Below are 14,168 nucleotides of genomic sequence, written 5' to 3'. Positions count from 1 at the left end.
AGTTTCTCCTCCTTAGACTTCTACACTGCCATCCTTGATTCTATCCTCACATCTTCCATCACTGTCTTGTTTGCTGCATCTACAGCCAGGGACAAGGCCAAGCTGCAGCGTGTCATCCGCTCTGCTGAGAAGGTGATCGGCTGCAGTCTCCCATCCCTCCAGGAGCTGTACATCTCCAGGACCTGGAGCAGCCGACCCCTCTCATCCTGGAAACGAACTCCTGGTTTCTGTCCACCAGGACCAGGACCTCATGCCACAAGAATAGTTTCTTCCTCACTGCAGTGCCCCACTTACCTCCAGATGACCCCCCCCCCCCCCCAGAAAAACAAAAACTTACAGTCACTTTCACTTTCACATTCGAATATTGCACTACTTTTCATGCAAACTCACTTCTGTGTACAATATTTATTTCACTCTAGATTGTGTACATACCTCGTATCTGTATATATGTTTGGACAGTCACTTTTACTTTTACACTCTAAATTGCACCACTTTTTTACGCAAAGACACTTTATGTATACAGTATTTATTTACTTATACAAGTTCATTATAAAACCGTGTACACATTGTGTATCTGTGTATCTGTAAAGTGCTCTATGCCAAACCCTTTGCAGTACCTGGCAATAAATAATTTTCTGATTCTGATTCTGATGAGACCATGAAAGAACATTGTGGGAACGTTTCCGGGACACGTGTTTATAGGAACAAAAGTACCTATTTGCTGATTGTTCTGATTTGAGATCAGGTTACAGGAATGTTTCTGGCGTGTGAATTTATGGCTACAAAAGTACCTATTTTGCTGATTGTCCTGGTACAAGACAATGAAGGAACGTTTCAGGAATGTTTCCAGGATGTTAGTCGGTGGTTACAAAAGTTTCTTTTTAATGATCATCCTAAATATGAGACCATGGAAGAACGTTATAGTGTCAAAAGTACCTACTGTATTTGGTAACAGTAAAGAACATTACAAGAACGTTTCCTGGCCATTGCTTTATAGTTACAAAAGGACCTATTTGTTGATTTTTTTCGCATGTTGTGAATGTTGTGAGAATGTTCCAGACGTTATTTTGAACTTAATTATATATATATATATATATATATATATATATATATATATATATATATATATATATATATATATATATATATGTATGTGTGTGTGTGTGTGTGTGTGTGTGTGTGTGTGTGTAAAAATTTCGTTCCTATAAGAACGTTTCCAGAACGTTAGAAATAATATAAATAAATAATAATAATAAAAAACCCACACAGGACGTAGGCGCTCCGCGTCACCTGTAGGTGGCAACCCTGAGCCCTGGAACGTCTGCTGACGAACTTCCGCCTTTGTGTTAGCAGGCGTGGTCACGATTTGATTGACATTTGCGTCAGCAAATAAGGTGTTCAGCTGGTGGGCGGTACTGAGAACTGATTGGTCGCAAATATTGATATACTTCGAGGGCGGAAACCGAAAGGCGCCATTTGCTTCTCGGACTCTAGCGGTTAATGACAATAAAACTGAGCTCTCCGTTGGTGAAAAAAAAAAATAGAACCGAAACCGCTGAAATCTAAATAAATAAATCCGGTTTATCCATGGATGCGGCGGTCAACCCGTCTATTGACAGGTAAATATATCTTGTTTTTTAGCTCGCTGTAGGAATTTCTAACCGAACACAAAAGGACGAAGCGGCACGGGCTCAGTTCCAAATGGCTCCATGTGATCGTAGTGCACTATATAGGGATCTAAATACCATCCACGAACACTTTATGAACATTATATGAAGGGTGATGTTGATGGCGTTTTTTTTTTCCGAAGGTAAACAAGCAGATTATTTTGAGTCGGGTGTAAACAAAAATGATTATTTTTTTTTTCAACAGTATTTTGTAAAACATCCTCGAGTATAAATTATTATAATTATTATTGGTATAATCTGTATTGATTGTATTTTTGTACACTGTTTAAACGAGTTCCGATTAAAATCGCGACGGTTAAAAACCCGTTTTGGCCTTTTTGTTTGCTTTTTAGCCGCGTTATTGGCTCGATCCTGTTCGCCCGCGCGCTTGCTTGACGCGCGCCCTACAAAGGGGGGGAAACGCTCGCGCGGAACGGTCTTGCCTAGTACTCTTGACTGAGGGTGGAAGCCGTTTGTGATGCTGCCACTATCTGATCACGCAGTACTGACCCGGCTGTTATTTCGCTGGTTCGGTTCGTATCCTGACTGGGTTAGGCAGCTAGTTAACTTGATGATTTATCAACCTGTTAACGGACTGGTTAGTCTTTTTATTATTGTTAAATGGAGTGAAGTGGACAGTTTTTTTTTCCTGCTGAAAAGCTGATAACTGCTTACCTGGTAAGGAGGTGTCACGTGACGGGGGGATTCATTTGTATACAGACCTGTTTACATTTGTCTGCCCTGTTTACAAATCGGCCATGGGCGGGGCCTGCGATGGGGTCACGTGGCAGAAAAGGATTTTCTTTCTACTTTAGGGTTGAATGGATCTCCTTCAGGGATCTCTCAAGACGTAAAGATCGCTCGTGGAGATCTCTCAAGACGTAAAGATCGCTCGTGGAGATCTCTCAAGACGTAAAGATCGCTCGTGGAGCTCTCTCAAGACGTAAAGATCGCTCGTGGAGCTCTCTCAAGACGTAAAGATCGCTCGTGGAGCTCTCTCAAGACGTAAAGATCGCTCGTGGAGCTCTCTCAAGACGTAAAGATCGCTCGTGGAGCTCTCTCAAGACGTAAAGATCGCTCGTGGAGCTCTCTCAAGACGTAAAGATCGCTCGTGGAGCTCTCTCAAGACGTAAAGATCGCTCGTGGAGCTCTCTCAAGACGTAAAGATCGCTCGTGGAGATCTCTCAAGACGTAAAGATCGCTCGTGGAGATCTCTCAAGACGTAAAGATCGCTCGTGGAGATCTCTCAAGACGTAAAGATCGCTCGTGGAGCTCTCTCAAGACGTAAAGATCGCTCGTGGAGCTCTCTCAAGACGTAAAGATCGCTCGTGGAGCTCTCTCAAGACGTAAAGATCGCTCGTGGAGCTCTCTCAAGACGTAAAGATCGCTCGTGGAGCTCTCTCAAGACGTAAAGATCGCTCGTGGAGCTCTCTCAAGACGTAAAGATCGCTCGTGGAGCTCTCTCAAGACGTAAAGATCGCTCGTGGAGCTCTCTCAAGACGTAAAGATCGCTCGTGGAGCTCTCTCAAGACGTAAAGATCGCTCGTGGAGCTCTCTCAAGACGTAAAGATCGCTCGTGGAGCTCTCTCAAGACGTAAAGATCGCTCGTGGAGCTCTCTCAAGACGTAAAGATCGCTCGTGGAGCTCTCTCAAGACGTAAAGATCGCTCGTGGAGCTCTCTCAAGACGTAAAGATCGCTCGTGGAGCTCTCTCAAGACGTAAAGATCGCTCGTGGAGCTCTCTCAAGACGTAAAGATCGCTCGTGGAGCTCTCTCAAGACGTAAAGATCGCTCGTGGAGCTCTCTCAAGACGTAAAGATCGCTCGTGGAGCTCTCTCAAGACGTAAAGATCGCTCGTGGAGCTCTCTCAAGACGTAAAGATCGCTCGTGGAGCTCTCTCAAGACGTAAAGATCGCTCGTGGAGCTCTCTCAAGGTGAACAGATATCTTAAGGCTAACAGATCTCTTATGAGGATTTCTCAAGATGTAAAGATCGCTCATGGAGATCTCTTAAGGCGAACAGATCTTTCAGAGGAACAAATCTGTTAAGGGAATCTCTCATGATTAACGGATCTCTACGGATCTCTCAAGCATTTATTGTACGTGTCGAAGATTTCCCTAATTGCCATTCCCACCCCCGGGGAATCAGACTTGCCGAAGAGGAAACAACTTTCATCTTGGTCATCCCGGTGAACCCTGACCCTTAAATTCACACATTTCCACCCGATAAACGTAACTCCCGATTAACACCCTAATTTTCTGCAACGAAAAAAAAAAAAAACGGCCGCGTCATCATCCAAGGCTTCCCACACAACGAGATTAATATTAACATCCGAACCCAAAGGTGCCAAAATTAACACTTCACCTAGAAGGTTTCTGATTTTTGATCTTGTGAGCCACTAGAAAACAAGTGGGCGCGGCTGACGTCTCTTCAGCTAGTTGTGCTAGCTAGAGAAGAACTTCTGCCTTGCGTTTCCCCCCTCGGTGGGGGTCGTTGGGGGGTTGTACAAGCTTTTGTCACAGAGTTTTGCAACCCGTACATGTCACGACTGCTTTCTTTTACACGATTTGTGTCCTTTCTTCACATGCAAAATCTGTGGTGTTGGTCAACTTCTCTTCGTCAAGCTGTCAGATACGTCCTGTGGGCGCAGGCTAAAATCTGATCTGACTGCTGATTCCCGATCGCGCAGTAAAGCGCCAAATAAAAGCGGGAAACGTTTCGATCCAGTGTTTCAGCCCACACGCTAAGTTTAATTCGACACCTGAGCGTGTGGATTTCTCTAGGTGGTAAGAAGAATCCGGTTGTCTGTACTGCATTGTTAGCGTAAGGAAACGAAAAAAAACTGTAACGTGACCCACATTGTGTTTTTGTATCCAGTGCAATTGAAGGAATCAGTCGTTTGTGAATGATAATCAGGTTTTTATGATTCAAAGCCTGTAATCTCTCTCTCTCTCTCTCCCCCTCTCTCTCTCTCTCTCCCCCCCTCTCTCTCTCTCTCCCTGCCTGCCTGCCTGCCGCAGGTCTGTCATGACGGGTGCCCTGGAGTCAGGCGCAGCGAACACGGGCAAACGCATCCGCAAACCGTCTCTACTCTACGAGGGCTTCGAGGGCCCCGGCCTCCCGCTCGCACCCATGCCTGTGGCTGGACCACCGCTCTCGCAGCACCTCCCGGTGAAGGACCCGAACCGCCTGAGCCGCGTCACCAACCAGCTGCAGTACCTCCAGAAGGTGATGACGAAGGCGCTGTGGCGTCACCATTTCGCCTGGCCTTTCCACGAGCCCGTGGACGCCGTTCGACTCAACCTGCCCGTGAGTGTCTGCTCTTTTCTGGGTGCGATGATGTAGCGATCGGAGAGCACACAGCCGCAATGGAGTTGTAGAACGTTATTCAGCATCGCATAAAGCAAAGCGTTTTTTTGCGGTTTCATCCAATAGGAAAGAAGTGGGCGGGGAAAACAGGGTCCGACCTTGAACAAATATAAGCCTGCGTCCAAATCTAACACAAATTAGACAGGGATTTGGAACATCCCATTCCACATTTAGTCCTAGTTAGTTTTTAGGAGAACCTCCCTTCTTCTGGGAAGATGTTCCACTAGATTTTCAGACATGCTCATAGAGATTTGTGAGATTCAGGTGCCATGTTTGAGGAGATTGTGTTCATCACGATGTTTTTTTTTTTTCCTCTCTCTTTCTGTCTTAGGACTACCATAAGATCATCAAGCAGCCCATGGACATGGGCACCATCAAGAAGCGGCTGGAGAACAACTACTACCGCAGCGCCAGTGAGTGCATTCAGGACTTCAATACCATGTTCACCAACTGCTACATTTACAACAAGGTGAGAACACGGGCGCGCACACACACACGTACACATACATAAAACTCTCTGGGGTTGCCATGGAGCCGGTCTCCCGTGGTTACTCATTGTCGCACTATGGGTTAATTATTCAGGGACTTTGTGTCTCTGTAGCTTTCTTCTCTCAGATCAAATCCGAACGGTTTTAGAAAAGTATAAGAAAGTAACGGTGTGATTTGTGACCCAGCCCACCGACGACATCGTGCTGATGGCCCAGTCTCTGGAGAAGGTCTTTCTGCAGAAGGTGGCTCAGATGCCACAGGAAGAGATCGAGTTGCCTCCTCCTGCACCCAGGGGCCGAGCTATGAAGACGGCCAAATCCCGGCGGGGAAGAGGTGATGTCACAAGGGAGCGTCTGTTAATAACCGTGTGTGTTTTACGTGTAAAGAACGTTTGTTCTGCTGGTAGAAGGGATTCACGAATTAAATGTTTGTGGTGAACAGTAAGGAAGTAAATGTAATTGGTTACTGTACCGAAGTCGCTTTTTCTCTCATCTCTACTTTACTGGAGTATTTTCATACGGGGAGATTTTTACTTGAATTTCACTACAAGTTTTTTTTTGTTGTTTTAAAGTAACTACATTTTGCGAAATCAGTTGTTGTTTTTTATTTTTGAGGATAAAAACGTAACCGGTTAAACACGCAGCGATCCACCAATCAGAGTCGAGCGCTCGCTTTGTTTTGAACTCGTTCTGATCGGCGCTCGGTGTATCTACTGATCAGCAACATGCAGTTCAGCATCAGTTCAACAGAACATTTAGGGAGGAATAAATGATGGAAGCAACTCCAGACTCGAACTCAACACAACACACGTGATTTATTTGCACAAATTTATTAGAATTTTTTTGTAGTAGTTGAAAGCAGTGCTCTGGGCTCATGATCATTTAAATATTTATCATTGTGTGACTCGTATCATATATGAGTAATAGAGTCTTTTCACATAAACTGATTTTAATAGCGTAATCTTTTATCTAGTGCACTTTTAAGTAGTGATCTCAGTCTTTTCTGTGTTACTGACGTGTTATCGATGTGTTGCCGAGCTAACGATGAACATATTTCTTTCTCTCTCGCCGTCGTTTTTTTTTTCCTTCTGTTTTTCTTTGTATCTGTATCCTTTGTTTGCATCTCTGTTTATCTCTGTCTTTATCTGTCTTTCTGTATCCTTCTCTCTCCGTTTTTTTTTTCTTTCTGTTCTCATCTGTCCATCTCTTTCTCTCGCTCTTACAGGCGGTAGTCTGAGTGCAGCTCAGCAAGTTCCGGCAGTGTCCCAATCCGCCTACTCACCATCGTCTCCCGAAACCCCGGACTCCAGGTTCACCGGGTCTCCCCACGTGATGCTCAGTAAACCCGGACCGCCTCCTCCTCTTCCTCTTCCTCCTCCTCCTTCCCTCATGACTCTGCCCCCCACACAGCCCACCGCTAAGGTACTGATATACACTTATGAAATGATGGAGGACGAAATGGGTCAAAATGTCTTATTTATGAGCATTATGATACGATCGGGGAATAGAGCAGATTATAGACTGTTTTCATGAGGAAGATCGGCAGAGCCTTATTTAAAAAAAAAATAATAATCCCCCCCTTACAGAAAAAAGGCGTGAAGCGCAAAGCGGACACCACCACCCCGAGCACCACGGGTTTCCCCGTGCCCCCTGCAGGCCGTGCGATGGGTATGGGGAAGGGGCGTGGCGCTCTTTCTCTCTCGCCTGTACCCAGCCTGACGTGCGGCATGGGCGTGAGCGAGCCCGTGCACCTGCAGCCCGTCATGGGTCGTTCGGTGCCGCGACGTCCCATCAAACCCCCGCGGAAAGACCTGCCCGAGCTGGCGAGGCCGAAGAGTGCACCGCGGCACCGCACCAAGCTGAGCGGCCAGCTTCGCTACTGCAGCTCCATCCTTAAAGAGCTGCTGAGCAAGAAGCACGCCGCCTACGCCTGGCCCTTCTACAAACCCGTCGACGCATCGCTGCTCGGGCTGCACGACTACCACCTCATCATTAAACACCCCATGGACCTCAGCACCATCAAGGTCAGCTTTCAAGCAGCAAAAAAATGTATGCTATAAAAGTTATGACGTGAGATGAAGTAAAAAAAAAATAGAGAAATTGAAAATAAGGATTCGGCATGTTTTAACATTGTTGATTATCGTCCTTACTTAAAACTTTAATACAGTCGACCGATGGAGGATTTTACCAATAGCTAGGATACCTCGTACTTGTAATCAACACTCCATGTAAAATAGTACTAACATTATAAGCATATAACATATAATAACATTATTAAAAATAAAATAGAAAAATTACTGAATAAATAAAATGATGAAATGAAAATACATCAATTAATAGATATAATGAATTAATTATTAATAAGACATACGATATAGCGCTCTCCGTGCAGCGTGCAGTCTCAAGTGTAAAAACGGCACGCGGCATCAGTGATTCGCCTCTACAGGCCGCTCTTGTAAAGACAGCGCACCTTCTCAGACGCAAGCTGGGAAAAGTATTGGTATGGATTTTTTCCGATAGTTTTAGCAATCAACTACCAGTGCTGATTAATTACCAAACGATTAATCGGTCTGCATTTAATTTTAATATACTGTTCAGTATTATTCACGTAAATCCACAGATAGGAACGGAATAAAATCCACATTTGAGTGACGAATGACAAAGTGTAACTTTTTCAAAAATTATTATTATTTAAATGTTTCTTTTTAATTAAATCTCCAGAGGAAGATGGACGAGCGGGAGTACAGGGACTCTCAGGAGTTCAGCGCTGACGTGAGGCTCATGTTCTCCAACTGCTATAAGTACAATCCACCTGAGCATGACGTTGTGGCAATGGCACGCAGACTGCAGGTACACACACACACACACACACACACACACACACACACACACACACACACACACCCCTCAAGTCAATTCTTGACACCTATAATAAATTTTTCCCTTAGAGCATGTCTCTCTTTTTGTCCTCGATTTAATCTGTTACTCCAGCATTATAACACTGCTATTATATATAATATTTTTTTATCTTTACAATTGTTTTTCTTTAAGGACGTGTTCGAGTTCCGTTTCGCTAAGATGCCAGATGAGGTCCTGGAGGAAGAGGAGGGCGAAGAAGGGTTGGCGCCGACCTCTCTGGGTCGTAACGTGGGCATTATGGGATTGCAGCACTCCTCCTCGTCGTCGTCATCCTCTTCCTCCTCGTCGTCCTCGTCGTCTCCGTCGTCCTCTTCGGAAAGCGAGCCGAGCAGCGACAGCGAGCCGAGCAGCGAAAGCAGCCCGAGCTCGGACAGCGAAGAGGAGAGAGCTCAGCGCCTCGCCCAGCTACAGGACCAAGTGTGCACTCAGGTATGCACACAAACACACTTATCTCTCTGTGGTTTAAAAGTTATGACCCATATCATATAATCACACTGCTCTTTCCCTGTGCAGCTGCGGGCGGTGCACGAGCAGTTGGCCGCTCTCTCGTCTGGCCCCATCATCAAACCCAAAAAGAAGCGAGAGAAGAAGAAGGACAAGAAGAAGAAAAAGAAGCCGGAGAAGCGCAAAGGCGTCCGGAGCAACGAGAGGGAGCGAGAGAAAGTCCCTAAAGTAACAAAGAGCAAATCCAGCAAGATGCCCACAATGTCAACTCAGAGCAAAAAAGGTCCTGCCAAGAAGAACAGCAAGAGCAACAAGTATGACAAGGAATTATTGTATTATTGTTTTGACAGCTCTGTCTGTCTGTCTGTCTGTCTGTCTGTCTGTCTGTCTGTCTGTGTGTGTGTGTGTGTGTTTTAACTCAGAACCGTCGTCTTTCCTTTTTTCAGGACGACTAAGAAGTCTTTGGCACCAGCGGCCCGTTTCTCGGCTCCTGCCCCGCCGATACCGCAGTACGACTCCGAGGAGGAGGAAGACGGTCTGCCTATGAGCTACGACGCCAAACGCCAGCTCAGCCTCGACATCAACAAGCTGCCAGGAGATAAGCTGGGCCGAGTCGTGCACATCATCCAGTCCCGCGAGCCGTCCCTCCGCGACACCAACCCCGAGGAGATCGAGATCGACTTCGAGACGCTCAAACCATCTACGCTGCGTGAACTCGAGAGCTACGTTACCAGCTGCCTGCGCAAAAAGCCGCGGAAACCTTACGGTGAGGTTTCACGAGTTCTCCAACTTGATCTCTGTCCTGGTACTTCTGAATATTTGGACCACTGCTCTGCAAGCGTGTTTTATATCTCGATGCAAATTCAATTAAAATGACAATTTAATTATAATAATGGTAAAGTATATAAGGGTTTTGAGTTGAGTTCATATCAAACTCATCTCATGGCTTGTCCATGACTGTGTGTGTAGTGATGAAGCCGGCTGGTGGGAAGTCTCGTGAGGAGCTGGCTTTAGAGAAGAGAAAGGAGCTGGAGAGAAGGCTGCAGGATGTTAGTGGCCAACTCAACTCTGTCAAAAAGCCCCAGAAACCCAAAGGTGAGAATCTTTTTATCACTTGGTTTGAACATTTACAACATTCTCTAGACGCCTGGATAAGGGTATGCTGCAAATGTACAGTGCAGTAGCTGACTGATAAGGGCCGCCCTCAGGGGTTCTCAGGGGCGGTGGCTGCTTTGGCCGATGCTGGGATTCGATCCCCCGAACCTCCGATGAGAAGTTCATCATCCTATTCTGAGGAGGTTTACATGTTGAGTCCAGAATTCAATGTCAGAGCGTTTAAACTGTAACTAAAGTAGCATCTGGCATCATTGAGTTGGTTTACAATCAAGTTGTGTACAATTTATTTTTTTATTTTTTTGTAATTCAATCTGTAAAATTACCGCCTGAGTCACAAAACCTTCAAAAATGCGGGTTTTTTCTTCTTTGTATTCTGTGTGTAAGTGGAAAGACAAACACGCACAACCTGTGAAATAAGGTCAAGTGCGCAGACAGCTGGGGGCAACAAAATGACCGATCAAAGCTGAATGTCGGAACTGAGAACGTTTTCCGAATACATTTGTGATTTTAATCAGTCCTCAGTCTGTTTCTGGAAAATTCACTGGACCTAGGAGAGACGGACGGCACCATCGCTATTTCTGGGGAAATAGTCTGCATTCTTTTACCATTCATGCAGCAGACATGGTTTGTGATCAACTTGGAACAGGAAGTGTGGTTCTGTTTTAGTATTTTTTTGAGACGTTTGTTACGGTGTAATAATGCACCACCGTTACATTATACTGTATTGAGCGTGTATAGTACATTGGACTCTGGATCGAAAAGTTCATACCCCAGCACCACCAAGTTCCCACTGCGGAATCTTATCAACTATTGTTAATTAAACTTATGAATCGGTCGACCTTTAGTCTCTGTGTGTGTGTGTGTGTGTGTGTGTGTGTGTGTGTGTGTGTGAATAAATAAATCGACCATGTTTCTCCTCCACAGCGGAGAAGGCCAGCGTGAGCACAGAGCCAAACCACTCCATGCCCGCTCGCCTCAGCGCCTCCAGCTCCAGCTCCGACTCCTCCTCTTCCTCCTCTGACTCTTCTTCCTCAGACACCAGTGACTCTGACTCCAGGTGATCATCTGGGTTTACAAGAGCACTGACAACGGCACGTCCTAAAATACGGACGAGACGAATCCATGACAGAACTGGCGAGGCTGTACAAGTGATCCGGAAAGACGGAAGGAGAAACAAATGGAAAAAAAAAAACAAAAAAAAAAAAACAAGAGCCAAACCGTATCGTCCCCCAGGACACACTTTCATGTGCAACAACAGATTCCCAAAAGCCTGTTTTGAGACGTGTTTGTTAACGATGTACAGACTGTGTTGAATTAATTTTTCTTTCATAAAGAAGACTTTTATAATCGTGCCCATAGTGGGAGGTCATGTGGACATAGAAACTGCGCTGGAGTTGAGTCAGTCACATACGAGTTTCTTTCATTGCTTGTGGATTTAAAGCTTTGTTGTAAATTTTGTCTCTGCAGACCACAGCATTGGACGCCGCCTACCTTTATCGCGATCTTACGGCCGCCTTGATTCGAACCAAGCAAAGCAATTTAACTCCTTATTTCATAAAGAATATCAGAGCGGACGATTTCGTCGTACTTGGAAACCCGATCAGGAAGCAAAATAACGGCGGTTCGTCCGACGACTAAAGAGAATTTCGCTTTTTTTTGTGTGCGCGCGTATAACTAATTAGCCAAAGGAAGGAATGTCTATCGTCAAACTTGTATAACTAGTACTCAAGGTTATTCAGTGCGATTATTCCAGTGACCAGTAATGTGTTTAAAAACTAGTTAAAGGTGTAATCGGTGACTTTTAGGTCTTTAAAATTAAAACAAAATTCAGGCGTGGCTTTGGAGGGGCTGACGAAAGCTTTATTTTTGTGATCCAGCTTCGGTTCCGAACGTTTCTCACGGTTTCGAGGACGCGCGATCACCGACCGCACCTTCAATTTTCACTTTTTTGTTGTTCGTTCATTTTAACGTTTTTTTTTTACACATCAGCCAATGCAGGTTCTGAACGTCTCCAGCTGAAGTTTGTTCTCCAGTAATCTTACACGGCCTCACTAACCCGGCCTGAGACCGAGTGCACGCTAACGATGATCACGATAATCCCACGCTACCTGACCTCAGTTCGACAAGCGCTAACTGTTCAAGTCGTCGCTCGCATTCTCGTGCTGCTTTAAGTCACAGATTCAAAACCCAAATCCATGTTTGGAAATGTGATGCCTGAAGTTTCAGCTTTCTTTCATTTGTCAGGTTTGGAAATGGTGATTTTTGTAGGGGGACAAAAACAAGAAAAAAAAAAAAAAGACAGTGCATGAAAACAAACAAGCGATGTATTGTATATAACCTCCTCGGATCATTATTCCCGTTTAATTATATATATATTTTTTGTATCGACTCATCGTTTTAACCTGTTTTTTTTTTTTTGGTTTTTTTTGGTTTTTCTTTCTCAAATGTAAGGAATACCACCCGGTTGTTGTGAAACATGTAGCTGCACAGACACAACATTCCGTTCCTGCGATATTTATATTTAAAGAAAAAAAAAAAAAAGGTCTTTGAATTGTATATTTAGTTTGGTTTTATTTGGGTGTGAATACATGTATGCCAACTGACTTCAACACTGTTGCGTCTTCTTTCACTTGATGGCGCCTCAGAGCTCGACATGAACATCTCGCTCCACAAAAATAAACAAATCGATATTCGTACAATCTATCAGCGGTGTAATCCGGTCAGGTAAGTAGATGCACTTATTCATCAGCGTGGTGTGTGGCTCTATCGCCTCCTCAGCTACATCGCTCCAGTTTCTATCAGCTCAACGAGAAACTCCGCCCCCTGACCAGGTGGTTACTAAGGATAAATGATCCTAATGAATGAAGGAACAGAATAAAAACCGGTAGCACTGTGCACTTCATGTCTGGCTTCCTGTTTGCCCCCAAGAAGAAGATAAAAACCTCCCCCTCATGTCCTCATGCACACTTTTCGTTTCAACCAGGTGCCCTGTCAACATTTACGACAAGTTTTCTTTTAAAGAAACAAATTACGACGTTGATGCGTGTCGACGACCCCCATTGCAACTTGTAAATACGGTAAGTTAAGACGTGGCCTCGCCTACCCAGGAGTCCTAAAGAATGATTATCAGTGTGAGGTAATATAACATCTTATGTTAATGGAGAAATTTACTGTATATAATTCAGCAAAACAATTTACAGTACTGTAATGTATAAACTTTAGATATATTATAACATTAGAGGTTCGTGAATGCGTTACGTTTTAGTGCCCGGTGAATATATTTGAATATATTTTTTTTTAAAGCTTATCCTTTCAAAGAACAGCTATGCCAAGAAAGGTTAACATGCTTCCAATGAGCTGGTTTTTCCATGTTATATGAAAGAGCAGCATTAATTTAAGAAAACTGCTCTCAACCCTCTTCTACATCCAGAAGCAAACTAATGTCTGTGATTGGCTGGTTTCACTGTGATTTCCTGGTCTCACTGTGATTGGCCAGAAGGTGAGCAAGAGAACGGATATTTTTGGACCTGGTCATTGATAACTGATAATTGATATGAATATACATACACTGTATAGATAAAAATATTGGGACATATTGGGACAATATTTGACCAGCCATATGTTGCTCTTCCCCAAACAAAGTTCTCAGTACACAATTGTGGAATAGGACCTTCAAGAAGCAGACCAACCTTATGATTAGGTGTCTTCACAATTTTTTGTCCTTAACGTATCATCTTCTTCGTTTGGCCATTAGGGGTCGCCACAGCGGATCATCCGTCTCCATACCCCCCTGTCCTCTACATCTCCCTCTTTCAAACCAACTGCCTGCATATCTTCCTTCACCACATCCATAAACCTCCTCCTTGGTCTTCCTCTTTTCCTCCTTCCTGGTGGCTCCATCCTCAGCATTCTCCTACTGATATACCCATGTCCCTCCTCTGCACATGTACAAACCATCTCAATCACACCACCCTCACCTTGTCTCCAAAACGTCCTACATGCGCCGTCCCTAGAATAAACTCATTTTTAATCCTGTCCATCGTCGTCACTCCCAAAGAGCATCTCAACATCTTCAGCTCTGCTACCTCCAGCTCCACCGCCTGTCTTTTACTTAATGCCACTGTCTCTAAACCAGACAACATCTCAGGTCTCACCACAGTCCTATA

General features: G+C 44.6%; 1 protein-coding gene across 2 annotated transcripts; it reads left to right on the top strand.

Moving 5' to 3' along the window:
* Positions 1-1,451: 1,451 nt before the first annotated feature.
* On the top strand, positions 1,452-12,605 carry brd2b (bromodomain containing 2b). Of its 2 annotated transcripts, none has more exons than XM_083529502.1 (12): positions 1,452-1,619; positions 4,687-4,975; positions 5,367-5,504; positions 5,710-5,857; positions 6,749-6,945; positions 7,110-7,547; positions 8,245-8,373; positions 8,575-8,871; positions 8,956-9,200; positions 9,333-9,652; positions 9,856-9,981; positions 10,927-12,605. In XM_083529502.1, exons 1-12 carry the CDS (start codon positions 1,588-1,590, stop codon positions 11,061-11,063), a joined length of 2,496 nt encoding a protein of 831 aa, XP_083385628.1. In that variant the 5' UTR covers positions 1,452-1,587; the 3' UTR covers positions 11,064-12,605. The 2 variants fall into 2 exon arrangements, with proteins under 2 accessions (XP_083385628.1, XP_083385627.1); XM_083529501.1 differs by having other exon boundaries at positions 1,466-1,619; positions 4,684-4,975.
* The last annotated feature ends 1,563 nt before the right edge of the window (positions 12,606-14,168 follow it).

This window comes from Silurus aristotelis, assembly GCF_946808225.1.
Source record: "Silurus aristotelis genome assembly, chromosome: 25".
Taxonomy (NCBI): Eukaryota; Metazoa; Chordata; class Actinopteri; order Siluriformes; family Siluridae; genus Silurus; species Silurus aristotelis.
This window is presented reverse-complemented; position numbering and strand designations above follow the sequence as displayed.